The sequence below is a fragment of the Epinephelus lanceolatus genome, chromosome 13, assembly GCF_041903045.1.
Source record: "Epinephelus lanceolatus isolate andai-2023 chromosome 13, ASM4190304v1, whole genome shotgun sequence".
Classification (NCBI taxonomy): Eukaryota; Metazoa; Chordata; class Actinopteri; order Perciformes; family Serranidae; genus Epinephelus; species Epinephelus lanceolatus.
The window spans coordinates 3,547,065-3,570,055 of record NC_135746.1 but is presented as its reverse complement, the minus strand read 5'-3'; the positions used below and the strand labels follow the sequence as shown (position 1 = coordinate 3,570,055).

Here is a 22,991-nt window from a genome sequence, read left to right as displayed (position 1 = left end):
GAAGCAACCATAATGAAATGCAGGACTAAGAAAGTTCCTGTTTAGTTTTGCTTTTACTTTTTGCCCACACACTCTCTTGTGTACTCTCTTTTCTTTCTGCCTCTCCCACTCTTTGTCATTAATCAACTCATATCAAGGTTTTTTTGTATATTTAAAGAATAAATACGACATTATCAGTAGAAATAATACATAAAAACAGACTGCTGTGAAAAAGAAATTTGATCTCTCCAATCCATCTAGTTTATGACTGAGTGCAGAATGACTAATGATTATGAGATTTCCATATTCCGAAAGGAGACCCACATTAAACAGACGAAAGATTTCTCCAGCTTCATACCTTGGAAATACAAAATCTATTGTGTCGTGTGTCAAGGCACAAAACTGCAGCTCTAATCATTTCAGTCAAGAACTTAAAGGCATTAAATTCAGCATTTTTCAACCTTGGTCCTATTTTCCCATGTGTTTGTGTCTAAGTGTCTAATGGGAACAACGATTTTTTTAAACTGGTCCAGTATTGAGCGAGAAGGCAACTGTGTACCCTCAATCTATGTCCACTACAGGTTCTTGTTTTTGCCACTGACAGGCTCAGAGTATTATTCTAAGTGTCTGACCACATTATAGAAAGGAGCTTTACAGAGATAGACCTTTTGTTTAAGATTAAGATTATTTTTGTCCAGCCAGAAACAGTCTCAAAATTTCTATCACCAAACCCACCAGACTCCATTTAAATAAACAGTAATTTTATCTTTGTAAAACACACTTCATTCAGAGTTGCCAGAAACAAAATAAAACTCACAGAAACCATCCTGGTTCCCTATTTCTCTTGTTCCAATGATCATCACCTCTGGTTTGGTTGAAACAAACCCTTAATTCACCCCCTTAAATGTAAAAATATGTTGCCTCTATACACGCTAAAATTACTGCTTATTTAAATGGAGGCTGGTTTGGTGATGGCATTTTCAGGGCAGTTTCTGGTCAAACAAAAAGGATCTCACACTTTATCCAAACAATGTTAGATTGTTTAGCCACAAGTGAGTTGTTAGCGCCTCTATATGTGAGCTTAAAAACATGTGCTTTGTGTTTTGCCCCTTCCTAACTCCCCCGTCACCACGCCCTCTGTGACTAGTCACTGACTGTATCTATGCCAATCTTGAAATCACAAAATTGTCTTGGTTCGTCTTCCCACAGTGCCAACAATCACCAACTCTGGTTTGGTTGAAATAAACCCCTAAATTCATCCAGTTAGATGTAAAAACATGCTGCCTCTATACATGTTTAAATGACTGTTTATTTAAATGGAGTCTGGTGTGTTTGGTGAAAAAGGATCTTACTCTTAAACAAAAACAGCGATCTCTGTAGGGATCCTTTCAATAATGCTGTCAGATAGTTACAATAATAATCCGAGCCTGTCAGTGGTAAAAACAAACACTTTTAGTGGACGTTAAGTGACGGTGCAAACACGCCCAGAGTGGTTACATTGCAGCCTGTTTTATGACTGACAGCTGCAGCTCTCTCACTCAATACTGGACCAGTTTCAGATACTGTTTTTTCCAAATAGTCACATAAACACAAAACATGGGAAAATTAGTTATCAAAAAAGTTATCATTTAAATAGTTTATTTCAAAGATTGTGACAAAACTGTATTCAGAAAAACTGAAGAACACATCCCTAAAAACTATTAAAAACTAAGACCTTACTAAAGTTGTTAAAATATGGGACTGTGTGGACTTTTTCATACCAATTAAAGATCCTACATCTAAAATATTTTAAAGTACTGTAAACTGAAACTACAACAATGCATCTGCAGTTTTTTTTGGAATAATTCTGCTCCTATATTTGCGATACCACACAACCACCCAGACTGGAGGCAAGACTTCCGAGTGAAATTGGATCTCGCCTTTTTGAGCTTAATATTCAAGCCCGTCTCCTGCATTTCAAATTTATGTATTCGTCTGCATTTGCAGCAGAGCCAGGCGGGAGCAAAGGTTAAACTCAGGTCATCTGAATTGATACATTTATTAAGTTGTGATTCTGCAAGCGGTGATAAATTATTCTCTAGCCTGTATTAATCCAAATTAATTATCACTAATGGGCAATGTGTGATAAGAATTTTGGGTGAGCGTAAATACGTTTCCTGTGGAGAACAGTTCTTAATTTATCATTAGTTTCAAACTGTTTCAGCTCAGTCCGGCTTCCCTTTTCATCCCCCGACTAAAGCTGCACAGGAGGAGCTGCTGGATGTCGCTGTCAGAAGCAGCTCAGCATTAGAAAATGCAATTTGACAGATCCATTTTAACTGAATTCATATATAACCGTTACACTAACACAGACGTACTGTTTCTCACTGAGACAGAATAGACTATATACCAGGTCTGAATTGAAGACTCCCCTCAGTGAGACCTCTTGTCTGGCCCTGGGCTTTGATATAAAACTGTCAGATGATGACACCAAGTGCAACCACTTTACCCTCCTCTCCAACGCACCGATTGTGTTAGTTTTTCTATTCGCCATGCAGGAGGAGAGAGAGCAGTATCTTTCAGCAGCGGGCCAGCAGAGCAGCAACCAAAGACCCAAATCAGGTTAGCATTGACACCATAGCAAAGCTCAGCAGGACCACTGCTCTGAAGTCAAGTGAATTTCACAAGTATGGAAAGCAGCACCTTTGCGTCGACACAAGCGGCGAGCAAAAACAGCAGCGTCTACTACTGCAGCCCTACTTTTGATGCATCCTTGCCTCAGCAAGGTGCCTCATTACTGTACGTCTCCATGAGGAAACGAGGAGAAGCAGCACTGTATGTCCCTGTTCATATCCTCTCATCAGCACGGTACACTGTACGCTTTCCCCAACGACAGCACAATCTCCAGTGAGAGATGAGCTCTTGTACAGAACATGACCCGTGGTTTCATCTCCCGTTGAAGTGTTTAGGATGTAGGAGGATTCTTGCTGAGCTGGCTGGCTTACATTCTCTTTGAACTCATCGCAATGTAGGTGGTAATGTCAGTGTCATCACATCCTGAGCAAAGGCATATGCTGTATATTCTTTGGAGTACCTTTTTTTTCTTTTTTAAAGGAATACCTGTGGCAGACACTTGTGAAATTTTAAAAGATCTGAGAAGAGAAAGATGTGTCTGGTGAAAAGCGAGAAATAGCTCCCAGAAATTTTCAATTATGTAGTGAGGACGAGGGTGGGTGGGTTGAGGTGCAGTACCACCCTCCTCGCTAATGAAAGGGTGACTCCATTGCTTCTCAGAAGGTCAGGCTTAAAACAGTCTTGCTTGGTGTGCTTTGCTGGAGACTTAATCCTATAAACAAATGCGACACGGGCTCCAAAGGCAAACTTTGATGTGCGCTTCAGTAATTAAGTGTGACCTTGTCTCAGGTATCCCCCCGCTAGCTAACTACGGAGGAGTTTCTTTGAGTTTGTGCCACTGTTCTCATCAGTGTGTGGGCGAAACTCCTTATCGACCGATTCTGGCCTTCAGCGCTGCCGTGCCACAACTTGGCTGTGACTCACCTCCACAGCACAGTCCCAAAGAGCATCAAACTCCCAGCATTTCAAGACAGAGCTGTGCCATGTCTGATGGCTTTGTGAGTCACAGATCTAAAAAAGGCCGTCAACTATTTAAACAGTTCACCGCAATAGGAGAGCATATACAGTAGATGTGAGCATACATTATGTGGACCATTTGTCATGAGCATTCTCTGGGTAGAAAATATCACCAACCAACATTCCTGAGCTCTGGGGCGAATTTCTCTCACGGCCGGAGAGGCAGAATACTAAATGGAGCGTAGCCATGGAGGATCTGAGCTGGGTTTCAAGTCCTTGACATTTAGCCCATTCATCATAACACGCCACAGTCTGGGCATGGGCTTCACCACAGACGGGGAGGGCAGGGAAGAGAGGGTCTGGCTGGCGATCAATTTGAGCAAATTGGAAATGTCACGGCCTACTCAACCTCGGCAGGGAGCCGGAGGAGCTCTCATCTCCCCGCTGTGTCGCCCTCCAACACCTCTATCCTTATATTCTCTCCACCTCCCTCGCCTCCACCTCTCCAGATGTTTGGTCCGTCCCCCCCACCTGGACACTTCCACTTGGCCTTCCCACTGAGGAAAGGCTAAAAAGTAGTCTGGCTACATTTCAGACCATATGGAGCCCTGCTGTCAACTCTGCATTTTAAAGGGTCAGTTCACCCAAAATGTAAAAAAAACCCACACTGATAACCGTCTCAAGCTGTGATGTAGTTTTTGAAATATTTGTTTTATATTTTGACACGAATAAAATACAAAAGGAGCTGATGGAATTTTGTTTATACTGTGAAAAGCAGTCAAAGTTCCCATTTTCCAAAAGCAACGTTTGATTACTTAATAATCTGTCAAAAGTATTCACAGTCACATTTGTGGATTAGACTGAATAAGCAGGAAAGCTCACTGGGTGGAGGTGCAACACGTTCTCACTCCCAACACATCAGATTTGTCCGCTTGGTCAGCGGTGCTACGCTTCAAGCTATGAAGGCGATAGGAACACCCCACACCTCCATTTCTACACCACAGATTTCTCTCAACATCTTGATTTTGGGTCATTTCAGGGTTTTGCTTGATTTTACATAAACACAATTTTGGCTTTCAGAATATAAAACTCTCCACGCCAATTTCAGATAATAAATACAGTTTTAAAGCTGTAAAAGGCACAACAACAAGCTAGCAGCCAACATTCGTAACAGAGCTCTGGTCCTACTCACCACCACTCTCCCTGAAATCATAAATAAAAGTCTGAACATTATAGTAACGACACTGGGACGCTGTCTGATGTCAAATAAATATGTTCTTGGCTTTCAATATGTTTAAACCTCTTAAATCCCACTGGCTAGCCACTGAACTAATTCAGGCATCAAAATATGACATTAAATGTTTAAACTCTGGTAGACATGGACATGTTACATACGTTAGTTCGATCGGAAATGCCCACAAATTAACTGTTAAGGTGAATTTAAAACCATGAGCATCATTCAGTCCAAATATGCGCCCAATCCTTATTATTTATATTCCTTTAGTTTGTAAAGGTTATCTAAATAAAAGAATCAAAAAAGTTCTTCATAAAAAAGTAATTCAAGTTGTAAATATTGTCATGTGAAGTCCATTACTAACTGTTCACACTAGTTAGGCAATGAAACAGAACCCCCATGGCGCTCTGCACCGTCACAGCTGGGGCCAGGACACTACTCGAGACATTAACCCTTTTTAAACAGGAGTTGTGCAAATTTGCAGGAAAGCCCAATCAGTCTTTTTTCAGCATTGGCAGTATAAAAACAAAATCGGGGAGTGCAGCAAAATGCCGCCTACCTACTTTTGTTTATACAGAATGTGCCTTTTTCGGGGCAATGGGGGGTGTGAGCAAGTAACAAAACGTGTAGCTCAGCGTGTGGCGTAAACAGTGACGTGGGAGGGAAGCCGCGGCTGGTCAGTCCTTCGGCGATTCTCTTGTAAGTCGGCCCGTTCTTCACCGTCCCCGTCATCTGACGGTTAATGGCCTCTTCGTTTGCGAGGACAAGGAGGGCGCGCAATTCCTTGTCTCCCCAGTTGCTCATCTTTACAGTGTCTGTCAGGTTTGTGTTTCCCTCTTGCTACTAGCTGCTCGCTAATTCCTGCTATCAGCTGTTTCCTGTTTATCCACCGCCAGTGGGTCACACATGCACACATCAACAGCCCCTCCCACAAGTCTTCAACAGCCCCTCCCGTTGTGGAAGGCCGCCTTGGTCTGTTTAAACCAAAAAGGTTCCGCCAATATGTCTACCCTACGAGGCGGAAAATTGGGCACCTCGGATCATCTCAGTCCGGCTCTGTGTGTCTAAACGCTCGCAGCTTGCCGGCAAAACGGCCCAACATTCGCCGAAAATCTGGCAGTGTAAAAGGGGCTAATGATCCCCCCCCTCTCCGTCCAGAGGACAGCAGAGAGTTGGGTACCCAGAGGCAAGCGTAGGGACGACCAGGGCAAGGCCGGCACGACCACGTTCATGTTTGAAGTCCCAAATGGCCGCCAGCTCCCGGTGCACCTGATGGGTACCCCAGCACCTCCTCTGCCAGCAAGCGCACCAATGTCGTGTCCACCAACCCTTGGAAGGTGCTGTTGGTACACACTGCCTCAGGTGGCGGGGAGAGATGCTTGATGACTTGACGAAAATTACTTGATGACACCAACTCCCGTGTGCGCATGGCGACAGAGGAGAGGGAGAGACGCTGTGCTGCTGCCAGAGGAGCCGCTGACTGAGTTCCCTCTGAGCGGTAAGTCACTAAAAGAGTCTGAGAAGTCCGGGGCTGTTCATAAAACATTCACAGTTTATTCCACACTACTGAAGCTGCTCCTCTTTTTGGAAACACCGCGGAGTCGTTAATAACTGCTTTCAGCCAGGCTTGTTGTTGCCGTGGGTAACAGCATGACGTTAGGTGTCAACAAGTCGAAATGTCGTGAGTATCAGGATTAAAAATAATATTGGTATTATCGTGAATGAGATGATATGGCGCACCCCTACTGAGCATCTAATATTGCTGCTATTGGATTTACACTGGAGTAAACGAAAAGCCTGAGTATCTCATAGAGAAGCTAAAGGGTGCCTTATGCGTCAGTATCAGATGCCAGAGGTTGTGACCAGGCGTCGGTATTTGACGACCTGGGAATGAGAAGAGGTTGGCAGGCCAGTGGAAGAATCTGTCAAAAAATAAAATCCCAAAATGTTTATTCAGGCTACATGTCACCTCCAGCTGTGAAAAAACAAGCCTTTAACTCAAAAGAACAATCTGTGAGTCTGTTTACATTATTAATGCAAATAACAGTCATTTAACAAACTTCAAAGGGAAATAAATAAGTTTGAATGACATAAGATGCACAAAAGAAAATAGAACTCATGAAAAATATATATAACCCAGCTCAGTGAGGAGACAGAGGAAGAAGAAGGGAGAGAGCTGAGCGGGTTGGAGTCGGAGCAGCAGGTCCAGCAGAAGCTCAGAGCGGAGCAGGTGGAGGGTGGAGATGGTGCTGATACCACCGACGTCTCACTAGAATACCGAGGTAAATGCAGCCAAATGCTCGCTGTAAACATCTTATCAAAAGAGAGACGAGTGCAGTTGCCAGCCTGTAGTGATTTCACAGTTTACTGAACATCAAGTTTAATGAGCACAAAACGGCAACTCCCTGTCCCCTCTTTGAGTTCATTCACCATCACTGCTCTCTCTTTCCTCCTTCACTTTATTTGTCATCCATTTGTTTATTCTTTTATTTGTTTTTTGTTGACTGAAATATATTTTTAGTGAAGTCGTATTTTTAGTTTAGTGGATATTTTTTAGCAGGCACTCTGCCAGGTGTCACTGTGATTACTTTTTAAAGCCCCTGAAGACATATTTTGTCACTCAGCTTCTGACTGAGAGCGACAAGGTCTCACATGAACACAAATAATCCTCAGCAGGTTTGGTGATTTCACATGAGATATATTTGTGTCTTTTTGTTTTGTTTGTGCTTTTCTGACTGGTTTGAGGTGGGTGGTTCACAGTTGGGAGAAGGTGATGTCGTGTACTTTCATGCACTTATCAGGATTTGGCAGCATTTAAATCAGAATCTGGTGACAGTTATTGGGGTTGTTTAGTCACTGCCAATCAAATCTGATCAAACACAGAGGCCTGATGAGGCAGATTAGCTGAACTGAGTGTTAAATTCTTAATGAATAATATCAACAGCCCCATTTATACCAAGCAGGGTGGTACAGTTCAGTTCAGGACGCTTTTTTTGTGTTTCCACTGTGAAAACTCACGGATAACAAGCATTTGTATATATTGATTTCGACCAGGTTATATGAGCTGCATACATTCCTTTTTTTTTTTTTTTTAAAGATATTTTTTTGGGCATTTTTGCCTTTAATGCACAGGACACATAAGTATGAAAGGGGGAGAGAGAGAGGGAGTGACATGCAGCAAAGGGCCACGAGCTGGATTCGAACCCAGGCCGCTGCGGCAACAGCCTTGTACATGGGGCGCCTGCTCCACCACTAAGCCACCGACGCCCCGAGCTGCATACATTCCAGCTCTCACTGGAAAAAAAAGCATCGTGGAGTGTTGTTCCTGTGGGCTCCGGCAACACTGAGATGGACTAACTGCACATACCCCCTTTTTTAAAATATCCCATCAAGAGAGGCGTGCAGCCTCGTTCTGTGGATGATAAATGAGGTGCAGACTTCCATCTGTGTCACCGGTAATGAAGAAATACAGAGTGCTGGACGGAGCAGTGAGCGACAACAACCCCGCCCACATTTAAGAGGACTGTTTGTAGTGGAAACGCTGAATGGACTTACCTGGAAATCCAGAGTTCTCGCGAGAGAATTTGAATTTGCTCAGCGAGTCACTCTGGCAATCAGTAATGATGCTCATTACCCATGCTGTTGGAGCCGAGCTGCACCAATCACATTGGTGTATCTGATATAGGCGGGCCAGAGGCGAGCTAAACAGATGACGACAGCGCTGCGACGACGAAGTCCAGAATCAGTCAGTAAACACTGCAAGATGGCTACGGATGAACACCAGTTGTTTGAAACGGCTTTGGCCGCTACAATGAACGAGTTAGACTTGGCTTTTTCTCTAAAAGAGGAACAGAAGACGGCGCTCGAGTCTTTCCTTTGCAAGAAGGATGTTTTTGCTGTTTTGCCGAGCGGATACAGCAAGAGTCTAATCTACCAGTTAGCTCCGCTGGTAGCTAAGCTCTGGATACGTCACCCCGTGTATTGTTCTGATTGGTCGTAGTGTTATCCAATTGCGTGCAGTGATATTTTCAAATACATGCTTGGTGCCGCCCCTCGAGTTGGGCCATTTGCATTACTCATAGCCAGACCCTAAATCTTTCTAGATTTGGGTCTGGATTTCCAGGCTAGAATGGACCTACAGTAAGCTCTAGGTACCATGTCTGAAGGGTTACTTTTGGTTCCAAAGTACCATACCGAAAGTGTTTGGTGGAAACGAGGCCACACAGAAAGTGTTTCAGCAGCTTTCTGTGATTGCTTTTAATGAGAATGAAGCTTTTTGCTCGCATTTTTTGCGTTGCAACGCACCTTGCGTTTCTGCACTCTAGGAGCCTGGTGCTCTGACCTCTTCAACTTTAAAAACTTCAACACAAAGTGCCCCATGTCATCTCTGCTTTTTCCCCATTGTCCAATCAGATGATTTGAGAGGTGGGCCTTCTGTGGTGGTCATGACAACAAGTTTACAGCTGGTAAACAATGGAGGAGAAACTGGTGGTAGTGGTTGCTGGATACCCAGAGCTATACGGCCTGATGATAGACAGCAGGTTGTCAAACTGCCCCTGAGTCATCCTAAAATATGCCTGTAAACGTCCATGATGGAGGAGAAGCTCCTGGACCAACTGGTGGTACTCCCCATGATCCAGCCTCTTTTTTAGGGTCTCATGTACCCACACAGATCTCTGTTTATCTGCTGACAGCCTCTCACCCTCAACCAGAGCTACAGACAGCACCCTCTGCCTCAACATGGCAGCAACTAGATACTAAATACTGTGGGGAAAAAAAAATCGTTAGATTAATTACACAGGAAGGTTAGTGTTAGGACGTGATGGGGTGGTTGCCTGGCAACAATAAAAAGGTGCAGCAAGCATTTTTTTTCTAGTAGCATTCTTTTTTTAAAAAAAAAAAAAAAAAAAGGCAGTGCACTGTGCCTCATGTTTTGCAACCTGCAAAAACGCTTTCTGTTTGATCAGGGCCTCAGGATGTTACTGAGAGATACTTCAGAACTGAGTCCAAGGATTTGAAAAATGTGGACTCTGCAATTCACAGTTGTAAGATACAAAAAGACACACTGGCAGAAAGCATGGATGCCCGTCACTGTGCGTGTCAGTCTCAAATGCCACACAAACTGTGCTCCGACGCTGCTGTGCTTATAATCTATGTCCACACTTGTTTGCATGTGAACGGATCACCGAGAATGGCCTTCAAGTGTGATCTCACAGACTTTCAAGCAGCCATGATCATGGATGCCAGACATTTTTTCCACTGCCAAGAGTGAAGAGTCACTGGGCTTTTTTAAGGTGCAAACGTCAAAGGTGATGCTCCATAACACAAAACACCTAGGAGAGGTGGCCATGGTAGAGACACATGGGAGGCATTGGTTGGCTTGGGCTTTAAGGGAAAACTTCACCCCCCACATGACCATTTATATTTCAGCTTTTTACTGAGTGTTACGTTGAATGTGTGAAGAAAACTTTATTTTTCTCGCTTTCCTCCAGTGAACAAAAAAAAAAAATCAAAAAATGGAAAAAAATCTTATTGAATTGAAGTCATAGGTGTCTATGTTTAACAACAGCAAAACTATAACTAAACATCTGTTTACAAACTCTTACAAAGCTCCTGCAGTATAATCCAAGTCTTATTTATCTAGTTGAATGGTCAGTTCTTCCCACACATGCATTTTTTCTGATTTAAAACTGAACTGAAAGTGAAACTTGTCTGTGCTCTCTTCAAAGCCAGACTGCACTGTCAAAAACTTAAATTTTACCTTGCTTAACACAAGAGCTGCTGGTCTCCTGCTGCCTCAGTCAGTAGTTTGTTTGTGTGACTTTCGTAAATCTGAACAAACACTTTAGAAGTCACACAATAACACAAACTAACTGATCGAGGCAGAGGTAGACCAGCAGCTCCTGTGTTAAGCAAGCTAAAATTAAATTAAGTTTTTGTCAGTGCAGTCTGGCTTTGAAGAGAGCACAGATACATTTCGAGACCTTCTTGAAGAGGTGGACTCAGTCCGGTTCCAAAGGAACTCTGGTGCGGTTGGTTTGTGGTGAGAAGGTGTTGCGACCTGGATGTGAAGCAACTGCAGTCACATGACACATTGTTTGGGTTAAACATGAGCATGTTACAGTCCTGGAGGATTATTAATGTGCACCTCCTCCTGTACTGCCTTAATATGCACATTCAGCACATCCAATGCATCAAAACATTGTTTTCTAGTTGGAGCCGCGCCTCGTTTTCAAACTGTATGGTTTGACTAAAATGAACAATGACAGCAATATAGTCCACGATGAGCAGCGCTAAAATCAACCTGCGTAGTTGTCCCTCCATTGTGACATTAGAAAGTGTCACATTTATCTTGCAAGTGTACTCTTCTTCAACGTTTGCTTTACTTCCTGGATTTTTCTGACCAATCAAGAGCAGCTTTCTCACACAAGGCATTTGATCTGGTCCTCTTGTAAATGCTGCCGTGAGAACACGAACCAACTCTAGGCAATTATACAACTTTGTGACAACATGAGTCCCTGATTCAGACCAAAGGAGACGACTCTAGGGCTGACAGCAGCCTTGCGTGACAGTTTGTCCATGGATGTTTAACGTGGACCCAAATGACATCAATTCATCAAGACTTTTTTTCCGTTTTTTTGGATTCTTCATTCAGCATGGAGGCATATGAGAAAGACAAAGTGTCCCTTATGAATTTAACGTAACTTTGGGTGAGTATTTAATAAACAGATGGGTGTGATTGTTCCTTTAACAATAAATAACCATTCCAAACTGTGATTAAACCACACACGATGTACCTAATGCACATCAGTGCTGGATTGTTGATGACTGTAAAAGGCTTTCCAGTTCAAAAAGCACCGACACAGGAACCATCATGCATGATTACAACTGTAGAGGCCGGTGTGGGAGCTGCTTTGGGTTTGAGAGGCACTCGAGTGGGTCCATTAATATCTGGAGATCGAAGCCTCAATGTCAAAACAGACCACAGTTGCTAAACCTTTGGTACACCTAAAATTCTGACAGGGTTGTTGAAGATTTCTTTGACATACTGTTTATTTATTTATTTTTTTTTTACATAAGCAACATATTGAATAGACTTTAATTTTTTGAGAGTTTTAATGTGATCCATTTGCAGTGAGAGGCCAGACAAATTAGAAAAACTTTTTATGAACATTTCAATAAAATTTAGAATTATCATTTTGCAATTTTTGTAAATGCTCTCTGTGGTGCTTTGAGTGCACAACATCAGCTAGCCATCTAACAAAGTGCTCTCATGCCTTAACAGCATCCATCCCCCATGATAACCACATGACCCCTCAACCCACCCAGCGGGGCCCCTCACCTGCCTCATGAACCTGTGCAGCCGCTAATGATACGGGGTGAAGCCGAGACAGAGAAGTCACCTATACAAGCCTTCAACAATATATGAGCCTGCTGTTTTTCTGCCAGAGATCCAATCTTTCTCACCACTCCCAAATGCACAAACACACAAACAGCATGCACTTGGAGCAGGAGTGCTCGCGGTCGGCTGATTGGGTCCCTGGTGAAGGAAGCGTAAGAGTCAGATGTAAGCCACAGATGGCTCCTCCAGTCGCTCTGCCATCTTCAAATGGGCCATACAAGGTTGTTATCTACATTCAGAGAGGAACGTAAGAGCTAATGCCCAGGATTCGTGTACACACCTTTGAAGGAAGTTGTTGCAAAAACAAGATATCTTTTGCTCCAAAACATCTGACAGCTGCACTTACAAAATTTTTAGCATGAAAGCACAAAACTCCCTGCTGCACCCACCACAGGGACAAACTCTCTGGAAATGACTGAAATTCTGTTGCTTACAGGAAAAAGTGCCGCCGCTCACCCTTTCTTTCCTCAGTGAGTGTTTCCTGTCTCAACTATTTTTGACAAAAACGTCAAAACCCATTGCAAAACAGGCAGGTGGCAGACGGCAATTTCAAGAATCTCATCTCTTAATGTTTGTTTCAAAGCCAGCGTGATGTCACACACATGCTTGACAATGAATTTTGATAAACAAAATTTGTGAAGTTGTTTCCTCATTGACTGTTCCTCGCAGATAAGAATGCATCTCCTTCATTTAGCAGCAAATTGCCAGAGCAATTTCAGTTCCACTACTTGATGTTGCTTTTGCTGCTTAAGCAACCACAAGCACAGAACAGTGACAGACTCTTTAAAGAATGATTGTAATTATCCTTTTCTTCATCATTTCCATGAATCACTGAGCAATGACTATATACTAAGATGATCTTTTCAGCAGTGGAGATATGGCAGATTACCCCCAAGGACAACACAGATGTTTGTTGAACAGACTGTTTGTTGAATGTTTCTTACCTATGTGTTTTCCATACATGTGGTAGAAGAAGCCGAAGCAGTAGGCGGGAGGGTTGGTGATGCCGTACGGGTTTTTAGGTGCTACGTTGAAAAACGGACTTACAAGCCGTGCTTGGTCCCCTTCCTTCCGTGGTCTTGACGTCTCAATGTACATGTAGAAACCTTGAAACACAGGGACATGTAAAAACACACATAAGACATCAGTAAATACACGGGAGGCTGTTGCAAGTGAAGGTCCTTAAAGGTCCAGTGTGCAGGACTTAGGGGGGATACAATGGCAGAAATGAAATATAATATAATAAGCATGTTTTCTTTAGTTCATAATCACCCAAAAATATGAGTTGTTGTGTTTTTGTTACCCCAGAATGAATCATTTCTGTCTATATAGGGAGCAGGTCCTCATCCACACAGATTGACATTTGGCACTGCTGTGTTTCTACAGTAGCGCCGAACGGACAAACCAAACACTGGCTGTAGATAGGGCCATTCGCATCGTATCGTATCGTAAGTTTGTAGTTTTGGCTATGGTTAATTTCACTTTTAACACTGTACTCTCTAATTAACAGGCTCTGGTGCACTCATTTTTTGGCTAAGCACAAAGGTAGTTGTATCATGTGAAGCTACAACCTCAGACATCCATTGGTATCAACCACATCAGGAGGGGGCTAAATAACACGAGAGAACTGGCACAGCCATTTTCAAAGAGGTCCCTTGAACTCTTACCAAAGTTTCCCTTGAACTTGAGTAGGCTTGTTCCCAATAAACTTTTGTTCCTTACAATCAATGTACTCCTTCAAACTAAAGCTGTATATTTGTCTTTTTAAGGGAAGGGACACCGGCTTTTTTGAAGGAAAATTATTTATCCAACATGTACAGATACATAAGATGATTATTGTGGAGCTCAAAATGTTAAAAGTACCAGTATTAGCCTATGCACGTTAGATAATTAGTAATATTAACTGTAAAAAAAGGAACCAAACCAACACAGTTCCTTAACTTTCATATTGATATCGTTTTCAATAAGCCAATATGCTTCAACAACATCATAGAATTCCTAAAATACAGTTATAGCTTTTGGTTTTGGTGGGCCACCCTATGATTTTCAGTTACCCCATCTGGCCACCCCTATGAAAAATTTGTTTGGGCCCAACTGAAGGTGACCCCCCCTGAATTGGTAATAATCAATTGGTTTATTGATTGGTTACTCGATTTGGTGCGACCTCTAGCTCACCTGGTATAGTCTGTGCCCTATGTAGGCTGAGTCCTCTGCAGCAGCCTGGGTTCGATTTTCTATCTTAGCTGACCTAAGGCCAAATAATAATAATAATAATAATAATAATAATAATAGGCAAAAATAGCCACCAAAAATAATCATGCTGCAGAGCTGTGCACACAGTTTAAAGGTAGGTCACACATCTGGCTAACATGGGGATTTCTTTGAAATTGTCTGACTGTGGGTTTATCGTGTTTATTACCCTGCTGCCACATTCCCAGATCTCAGTTAATGTCACCTGTAGGACCAATGTATGCAGTCTGTTTTATGTAATACATTATATAGTTTATATTTTCTGAGAGTGCCTCGTACATACCCTCAGGGCACAGGACAAAGTCATTGAGCCTCGCTGGGAAACTGCACAAACAGTGGATGTATTCCTTTGAAATATATGAGAGCTTTTGTCAGGCAGTGTTCAGACTCCCACAACTACCCTCTGACTGCCTCCTGATATACCAGCAAATTATTTGTCACTGTAAACACTAGGAGAAAAGCGAGGCATCCTTGGTCATGCTCAGCTGCTTTCTCAGCCGGTCTGTGATAGCATGATGGAAATGAAACCTTCCATATCAGAGATAAGGGAGCAGGGCTTTCTACGAAGGACAGTTCTCCTTTTACCAATAGCAATAACCTGGGGCAAATCGAGACGATAACAATGGGGTTACATTTATGCTCCCTCGGTCTGACAGTCGTGGACAGCAGCGGTAACGGCAGCGAGTCAAACAGCCCTCTGATTGTGTCTAAGCCGAATGATCTGAAGCCAGTCTCTGTCCTGCCACAGGCACAGGGAAGGTCGCTAGTGAGCGGCTCCACGCCCCTCCAGCCAAAATCAAATGGAATATCTCCCTCAGTTGAATCTCATATCAGATAATTATACGCAAAGAGAAATGGGGCCGGTAATGAAATGCTGGACATTTTGAAACCATTAGGTGATTAAAGCCAATGCATTATTTACTGCTTCAGCTGCTGCTGGTGCCACAGCACCATAATAGGCAGTTATGTTCCTGCATGGATATCTTCCATCAGCGGATTCATATAAAATCCTCCGACGGATTCCTGCAAATCCAATTATTTTGATTCTTTATTTATTAAGTTCTTGAATACTGAATACCTGCACATGTAACCGACATATTGAATACTAAATTCTGTGCAGAGTTCTCTGGTTTGGGTACCCATGGAAACAGCAACGGAGACTCAGTTACAAGATTATCTTGAAAATAAATGATCAAGGCTGCTCATTGTTAGATTGTGCTGCATCAAGCAATTGATGACACAATGAGTACAACTGAAATCATCTAATATGCAGTTTGGAACACTTGAATCTTTCCAACTTTTTTCAACATGTCATAAAAGGCAAAACTTCTAGAGAGATGCTTGCATGTATTGGATCAAGGTAAAGCATTCATGCTGGAAAGCTGCTAATTTCATATCTTGCCACGCAATTTAGCAGTAACATGATAATGACACTGTGCTGCGGCTCTGTGGGGATTCATGTATTCATGCATGGATTACATAAGAAATAACAGAGTGGTGTCCATTTAAATGTGTGCATTCAACCATCATTTTTCCAATCCGATGAGCAGGTGCAGTGTTTTCAGAGCAACACCGACAGCTGGCAAAAATAATCACTTACACTTACACCAACTGTGTGTTTTTTTCCTATCTGTGCATAACGTTTCATTATGATTGTTCAGCTATGTACATAAATACCCTGCTGAGATATTCAATGGAGTAACTTGCTTACTGGTTAGTAAATGTTGAGGTTGTTGGTTGATTTTTGCTACATGTACCTCTCTGTATCTATGTTTTCATACATAGTCTTCATCAGTGTCATGGGGAGCTTAGCAATTACGAGTTTCCAATTTGATTCCAGTTTATTACACATGATTGGGCTGCTGTAAACACAATGTGCCAATCACCATGCCATCATGTGTATGAAGCTACATTGAGGAGTGCTCAATCAAACAATCACCCAACTAATGGCTCAGCCAAGGAATCATCCAACTGGCCCTTTGCTAACCCCTGTTGCTATGTGTTTAAAGCTTTCATTTCCAGCAGAGCACATGTGTGTCAGGTTTACAGTTATAACTGTGGCAGATTTACATTTATGGTCATTTCAGAAGGAGTCGTAACTAATTTCAGACAAATTTGAAGCCAGGAACCGTGGATTTTGTCGGCCGGACAACAGTTGGGTCATTCCACGAAATCGGTGCCTTATTTTTTAAGTAGCCAGGGATTAAAGACAGTTAAGGCTAGACATAAGGGTAGACATGAAATCAGGGGACACCGATAAATTGATAAATATTTATAAAAAATAATTTATATTTTTCCCAAAAACATTGATTAACAATAAAATCAGACTTAAAACAACATGTAAATGTTAGCATTTTAACATTTTGCCTACATTTTACAATTTAAATGTCTGGCTAGAGTACAACAGTCATAGTGAGGGACAGGTCAAAAACCAAACCCTCATCAGCATAAAAGTAATTTTAATTATTTCAAAGTATATTCAATTGACTTTAATTTGATGTCATATTGAGGACAAAAGACAAAGTAATGTTATATTATTACATTACATAATTGTTTGTTGTTAACAGACTGATTATTTCTTGGGGATGCAAAAGGCACCAATTCCATGGAATGCTCCAGTTGCTAGCAGGTTTTATCAGTGCTAGGTAGCTAGCTAATTTGCTAACTGAAACGATAGACTATAAAATAATGGACGTAGCCACTGTGATGTCACCCACTGGTTTTGAAGCCTCAAGCTTGGCCATAAGTGATCATATTTGGATGAGAGAGAGGAGCTAACCCTAACGATAGGTGCTAGCTTTGTCAGGATGGCGCATTTACAGCTATGGTCAACAGCTATGTTTTTAAAGCTTTCAGTTCCAGCAGAGCACATGTGTGTCAGGTTAACTGTTATAATTGTGGCAGATTTACACTAATGGTCATTTTTGAAAGAGTTGTAACTGATTTCAGACAAATTTCTAGCCTGGGACTGTGGATTTTGTTGGCCGAAATGACAACACTTGCTAGCAGGTTTTATCAGTGCTAGGTAGCTAGCTAATTAATGCTAACTCCATGACTTGGTTTAAACCATAAGACTATAAAATAATGGATGTAGCCACCATGATGTCACCCGCTGGTTTTGAAGTCTCGAGTTTGGCCAGAAGTGACCATATTTGGACAACAGGGTGGCACATTTAAAGCTATGGTTCTCTGTGATAATGCTAATGCTAATGCTAATTTTTGCTGTTGAGAAACATGCTTAATACAGATAAAACAAAAGGTATTTTAGTGAAAAATTAAAGGCTCTCTAAGTCTTCCTATGCTTGAAAAGTTTTTGTCACATACAGCAAACATGTCCTCACGATCCGCTAGCTACACGTCCTCTGAATGTGCTGTGAAAAAGTCCGGTCTCTGTAGGCAGCCCAGACTCCGCAAATGGCAAACAAAAACACTTCACGTCTGTTTACGTTCAACAATGTTATCAAACACAACAGAGCTAGCCTCATTGTAACCTGTAGCTCTAACTGCCTCTCTGGGCACCACGTTCACATGTGCACAAGACCGTGAGACATGGGCACTGCGTTCATGTGTGTGTGCTTTTCGAGCTTAGGAAGACTTCGAGAGCCTTTAAATATGACTTCTTCAAGGGTCGTTCAGTAAAACCAACCGTCAACAAGCCTTATTTAAGCAACCAAAATATTGCAATTAACTTTCATGAACTGAAAACACACTGACATAGTGACAGCTACGCCTATGCCTACACTCTATCACTACTGGGTTATGCCATGGTTACGTTTCCTCACCAGGCCTCAAGGAAAGCAGCTCAGCCTTTCTTCCAATTTTTCCCAGTGGCCATTCACAGTGTTGCAGCAAAAAAAATCCCCTTTGGCCCCAAAAGCGTTTCCCCCTTTGATCACCATTACAGAAGACAGTCTGTTAAATTGTTGACAGGACACCTCAAACTGGTCAATTATGACTCTCTATTATGGTTTTTTGAGCCATGGTGGTTTTATATTTGTCAAACTTTTCTCAAGCTGAGAAAAGAGACTTAAAAATCTGTGACAACATCACAATGTGAACTCCATGAGCCGAGTGGGAACGTGTGCAGAAGTAAACCCAGAAGCTAGTAACCTATTTTGGTGTATGTGCCAGGCGAGCAACTCCAGTGGACTGAATAGTTGCCATCTTGGGCTCCCCACTCTAGTTATTATTACACATCAGTCTAACCAACATTGTCACAATGGTAGCTTCTTGTCAGTGGAGGGCACCCACCTGTCACTCAAAGCGGCCATGCTCTTAATTATGCATAACTTTAAGTCTTAATAAAATGTAAATGGTAAATGGTTATATATAGATTCCACCTCCCCCCGGTATGGTGGTCATGAAGGTTGAAGTTCGCTAAGAGACCAGAACTGTTGGACCGCTGTCTGCAGCTGAACCCTGTAAAAGGGTCATAAATGTGCACTTTATGGCTACATACATAATTCTGAGCTACAGATACACGTCTCAGCATCATCGAGCCATGAAGGATGTCTCAGTACAGCATCCTCTCAGAATTTTTTGCTGAGGATCAAAACTGAGATCCACCTTCTGTCCATCAGCGGTGAAAACGCTACTGCCCCTCCCGATCAGATACTTGCTCGCTGTGTCAGCCATAAAAAAAAAAAAAAAGAGACAGGCCCTCCATCTGTTGCTGATATCAATCATTCATGCTGTGACAGATTAGTTGCGAATATGTCCAAATTTGTCATTGAGTGGTGAGTTTAATTTACTTATACATGCTGTCTAACTAAACTTGAGCTTCAGTTTCATGATTCTCTCCTTCAGCTCTCTCTGTCTCTCTGATGCTGTCAGAGTTGTGACACGCTCATCTTGACAGCTGTAACAACCAAAAAAGACTGAGCTAACAAAAGATTAGATTATTTAACTTATTATTTTTAACTTATTTTATGGATTTATTTTCTATTTTGACAACTCATCCTGACTGATTGCATTCTTTTCCCCTCTCCAGTGATAAAACTTGGTTTTATTGTGACCTCACTTGGATATTTGGGCTTCACTGTCCAGAATAATGTATGTGCAGAGTTTGTTTTCACATCTGCTGACAGGGGAAAGTTTCACTGCGCTCACCTTAAATATCCTTTGTTACAGTGCGGTGTTGAAACTTCAGGCCTCTCCTGCACATACACTGAGAACAGACTATTCATATCAGTTGAATATGTCTTTTGTCCAACACGTTTGTATAATCGTAAAATTATTTTTGAACGAGAGAGGACAGTGTGCCAATATCAGACAGGAGCTGTTATTCAAAGACTATCTTTATATGTTTTAAAACAGTAGTTCCCAACTGGTCCAGAAACGAGGTCCAGATTTGTCCTGGTTAAGGTCCACACTATTAAATGCATTCAGCATCTTGTATTCGGCCATGTGGTCGCGCTAGTTTGCTGTCTCTGTTAAGTAGCTATTTGTTAGTTACTCATTCCAAAGCATGAAACAGCACTTAAAAATCAAAAAGCTCTGTACCAGAAATTAACTGTACTTCAAAATAAAGTGTGTTTTTTACAAACCTGACACATTTGCGAGTCACTTGAGATTCATTAAGAATGGACCCATGACCCACTTTTGGACTGCGACACACCAGTTGGGAAACACTGTTTCACAACATGTCTAGAAAGAATCTTTTAACGTAGACTCAGTCTTGTCTCGCCCACCCTGATAACCAGTCCTCAAGACCACTCTGTGCCAGCTCTGCTGTCTGGGCCTGCTGCAGTGTCAACTTACTTAAATCCAATTGACCTAAGGCTAACTGTGCGTTCACACCAAACGCGATGGACGCGATGAACGCCACAAGTTTCCATTCAAAATCAATGTAAATGACGCGATGACATGCGATGTTGCTTCGGGCGACGCATTTCAGGCGACAAGAGCGACGCGATGAAGTGATGACGCGTCCATCGCGTGTGTCGCTTGAAGTTGAAAAATTTGAACTTTTCAAGCGACATCGCGTGACGCTGTGCCGCGACATCCAATCAGCGTTGATATCTAACCATTCATAAAGAAATTATAAGCTACTAACCAGAGACAGATGGACAGGCGCTCCGCAGCTGGGATGGAGCGCCTGTAGTTGGTGTCCAGGCGGGAGATCCTCGCACTGATACGGGCCAACAGGTCCTCAAACTGGGCCAGTGTCAGCCTGAAGTACCGCTGGAAACGACCGTCATCCAGACGCAGCTCTTGCAGGAGGTGATGATATTCACCCAGCTGTGTGCGTTTCTGGAGGATATTGTGAACCCAGACACGGCAGCGTTTGGGTCTCCGATCCAAATCAGATGTCCACAACAGATCAAGAGCAGCTACGGTAGTTAACTCAGCCATGGTTGACGAGAAAATAGCGGGAGGTGAAGAAAATTGCGGGAGGAGGGTTGTGTCATTGCGATTGAAGCGACGAAGCGATGATCAAAAAGGTGACATTTGTGATCAAGCGACGCGATACTCGCGTTACGGGCGATGACATCGCGTCCATCGCGTTTGGTGTAAACGCACGGTAAGCCCCGCCCTCAAACGTGATGAGCCAATCACAGTGCGTATAGCCATTCCCATACACTGGGACATTCTCTGCCTGGACGTCCATTGAAATGCATTACAGAAAGTCAGTTTTGTTCGGTTTTATGAGTTTTTTCTGAGATTTGAAGTTTAAAAATGGTCAAACGGTGTGCATGGGGTACATGCAACTCTGACACAAGGTATCCTGAGAGGCTGGGCGACCAGGTGTATTTTTTACACTTTAAACCACATCTCAACCGAGAAAAGTGTCTCCTTTGGATAAAGTTGTGTGGTAACGTTAGACCACAACATCAACTCAACGTGAATAAGATTAACAATGATGTCTACATCTGTTCTAAGGTAAGTCAACATTGTGTTTGAGGCAACATATTGTCACTTTGCTGGAAAGAAATATAAAGTTATCTTTAACATCTCTAGCTAACGTTAGCTAAAGTTAGCCTAACGTTAGCTCCTAGCTGCGTTGGTCATCATGTCACCTTGTTTGCTGGGAGTTCATTAGCCTATTTTGTTCTAGTTTTGTACTTTGGTGATCGTACATCATTGTTAGCTGTTGTCCAAAGGGCTCTAGTTAAGCTAACGTCCTCTTTAAGGTTAGAGCGGATAAAAACACTGTTTAATCCTGTCCTTACACTTTTGATCTTGTTCTGTTTTTGAAAGCCAATGGATATAAAGTATTGCTGTTACCACAGCTAAGCTATGACTGGGCAACCTTTTTGAGGAGGGGTTTAGTAAACACTTAAATCTCACAATAGGTCATGGTCAGAATTCTAGAAATACCTACCCTGCTTGGAACCACTGCGGTCACCACTGGGCCCGGTGTTGGGTGTGTATTTGGTGTCGCGGGTAGCAGCGCTGTGCCGTGTCCAATCAAAATCATCATTCTTGTCCTGGGTAAACAGGCAGATGGGCTCCTCCTCGAAGCTGCAGTGGAACTCTCCTGGTGAGCGACAGAGCAGAACCAGGCTCTCACACTCACATCGTTATAAAGGAGCCAGAAGTTATACAGTACACTGCCAAGAAGATACAGTATGTGTGCAGTGTGACACCTACTGTATATTCATGAGTGTTATGAGTGTGTGTGTGTGTGTGTCTCAGGGGGATATATACCTTATATAACAGCAAAGTCCTAATTACACCATATGATCTGGTGAACAGGATTTCTAAATTAAGACGTGACCTCCTGCTGACTGTTGTGGAGACGTCACTGAGTGTGTGTCGTTTTTCCCTTTAAATGAAAGAAAGTCCCCGCAGAGACTGCTGCACCCTGAAGACACCTAATGGCAGTGTGTGTGTGTGTGTGTGTGTGTCAGAATCATAGACTGTATAAAAACAATGGAAGAACCATCATGATGTCACCCTTTGGTTTGTAGAATCCCGTTCTGAAGCCTTGAGATTGGCACAGATCTAGCTGATGTCTAGTCACAGTAAAGGGGCGTGTTGAGTTAATGAGTTAATGAACGATGCTGGGAAATCACTTTTGTTTTTAAAACTCGCATAGGAGACTGTATTAAATTTACTATATAGGAGCTCACAACTTTTTTACTACTGGCTAAACAGTCTATCACTGGGTGCGGTTACATGATGGCTTCTCATTCCGAATTAAATAAATCTGAATGAAATCATTCGGAATTAAAGTCTTTCCAGGTACTTTACATGAGAAATATTCATTCTGAATGAGGTTTAACGGGAGATCAGTTTAATCGCCTTTATTCGGGTCTGCGCAAGGTTTGGGGCAGGGAAGGTTTCTGATTGGATAGGGGGCGGGGCGGATGTTACGTGTTTACGTTTACCGGAGGAAAACACTGTAGTCCTCGCTCCGGATAACAAGATGCTTGGCGACGACGTTCTTAGTGCCTTTTTCAGGCTTGTTTTGCTTATATTCTTGAAGCAGCAGTACGACAACAACCTTGTTCTGCTAATGCTTCGTCTGTTGAGGAGGAGAAGGGAGATAGAAGGTCGAAGACCGTGCTGTGGCGAATGGAAACCGGTGAGTGCAACAAGTCCGACTGCTCT

The 22,991-nt window shown here is 42.6% G+C and overlaps 1 protein-coding gene across 4 annotated transcripts in view; it reads right to left on the bottom strand.

Annotated features, from left to right (window-relative positions):
- The window catches only part of LOC117270807 (MAM domain-containing glycosylphosphatidylinositol anchor protein 2), a 337,292-nt gene that overhangs the window by 6,456 nt on the left and 307,845 nt on the right, over positions 1-22,991 (bottom strand). For all 4 annotated transcript variants that reach the window (XM_033648706.2, XM_078173655.1, XM_033648709.2 and 1 more), the window contains 2 exons: positions 21,760-21,915; positions 13,130-13,291 (listed from right to left, as the gene is read on the bottom strand). In XM_033648706.2, coding sequence (XP_033504597.1) covers positions 13,130-13,291; positions 21,760-21,915 — 318 coding nt within the window. The remainder of the gene's footprint in view (positions 1-13,129; positions 13,292-21,759; positions 21,916-22,991) is intronic.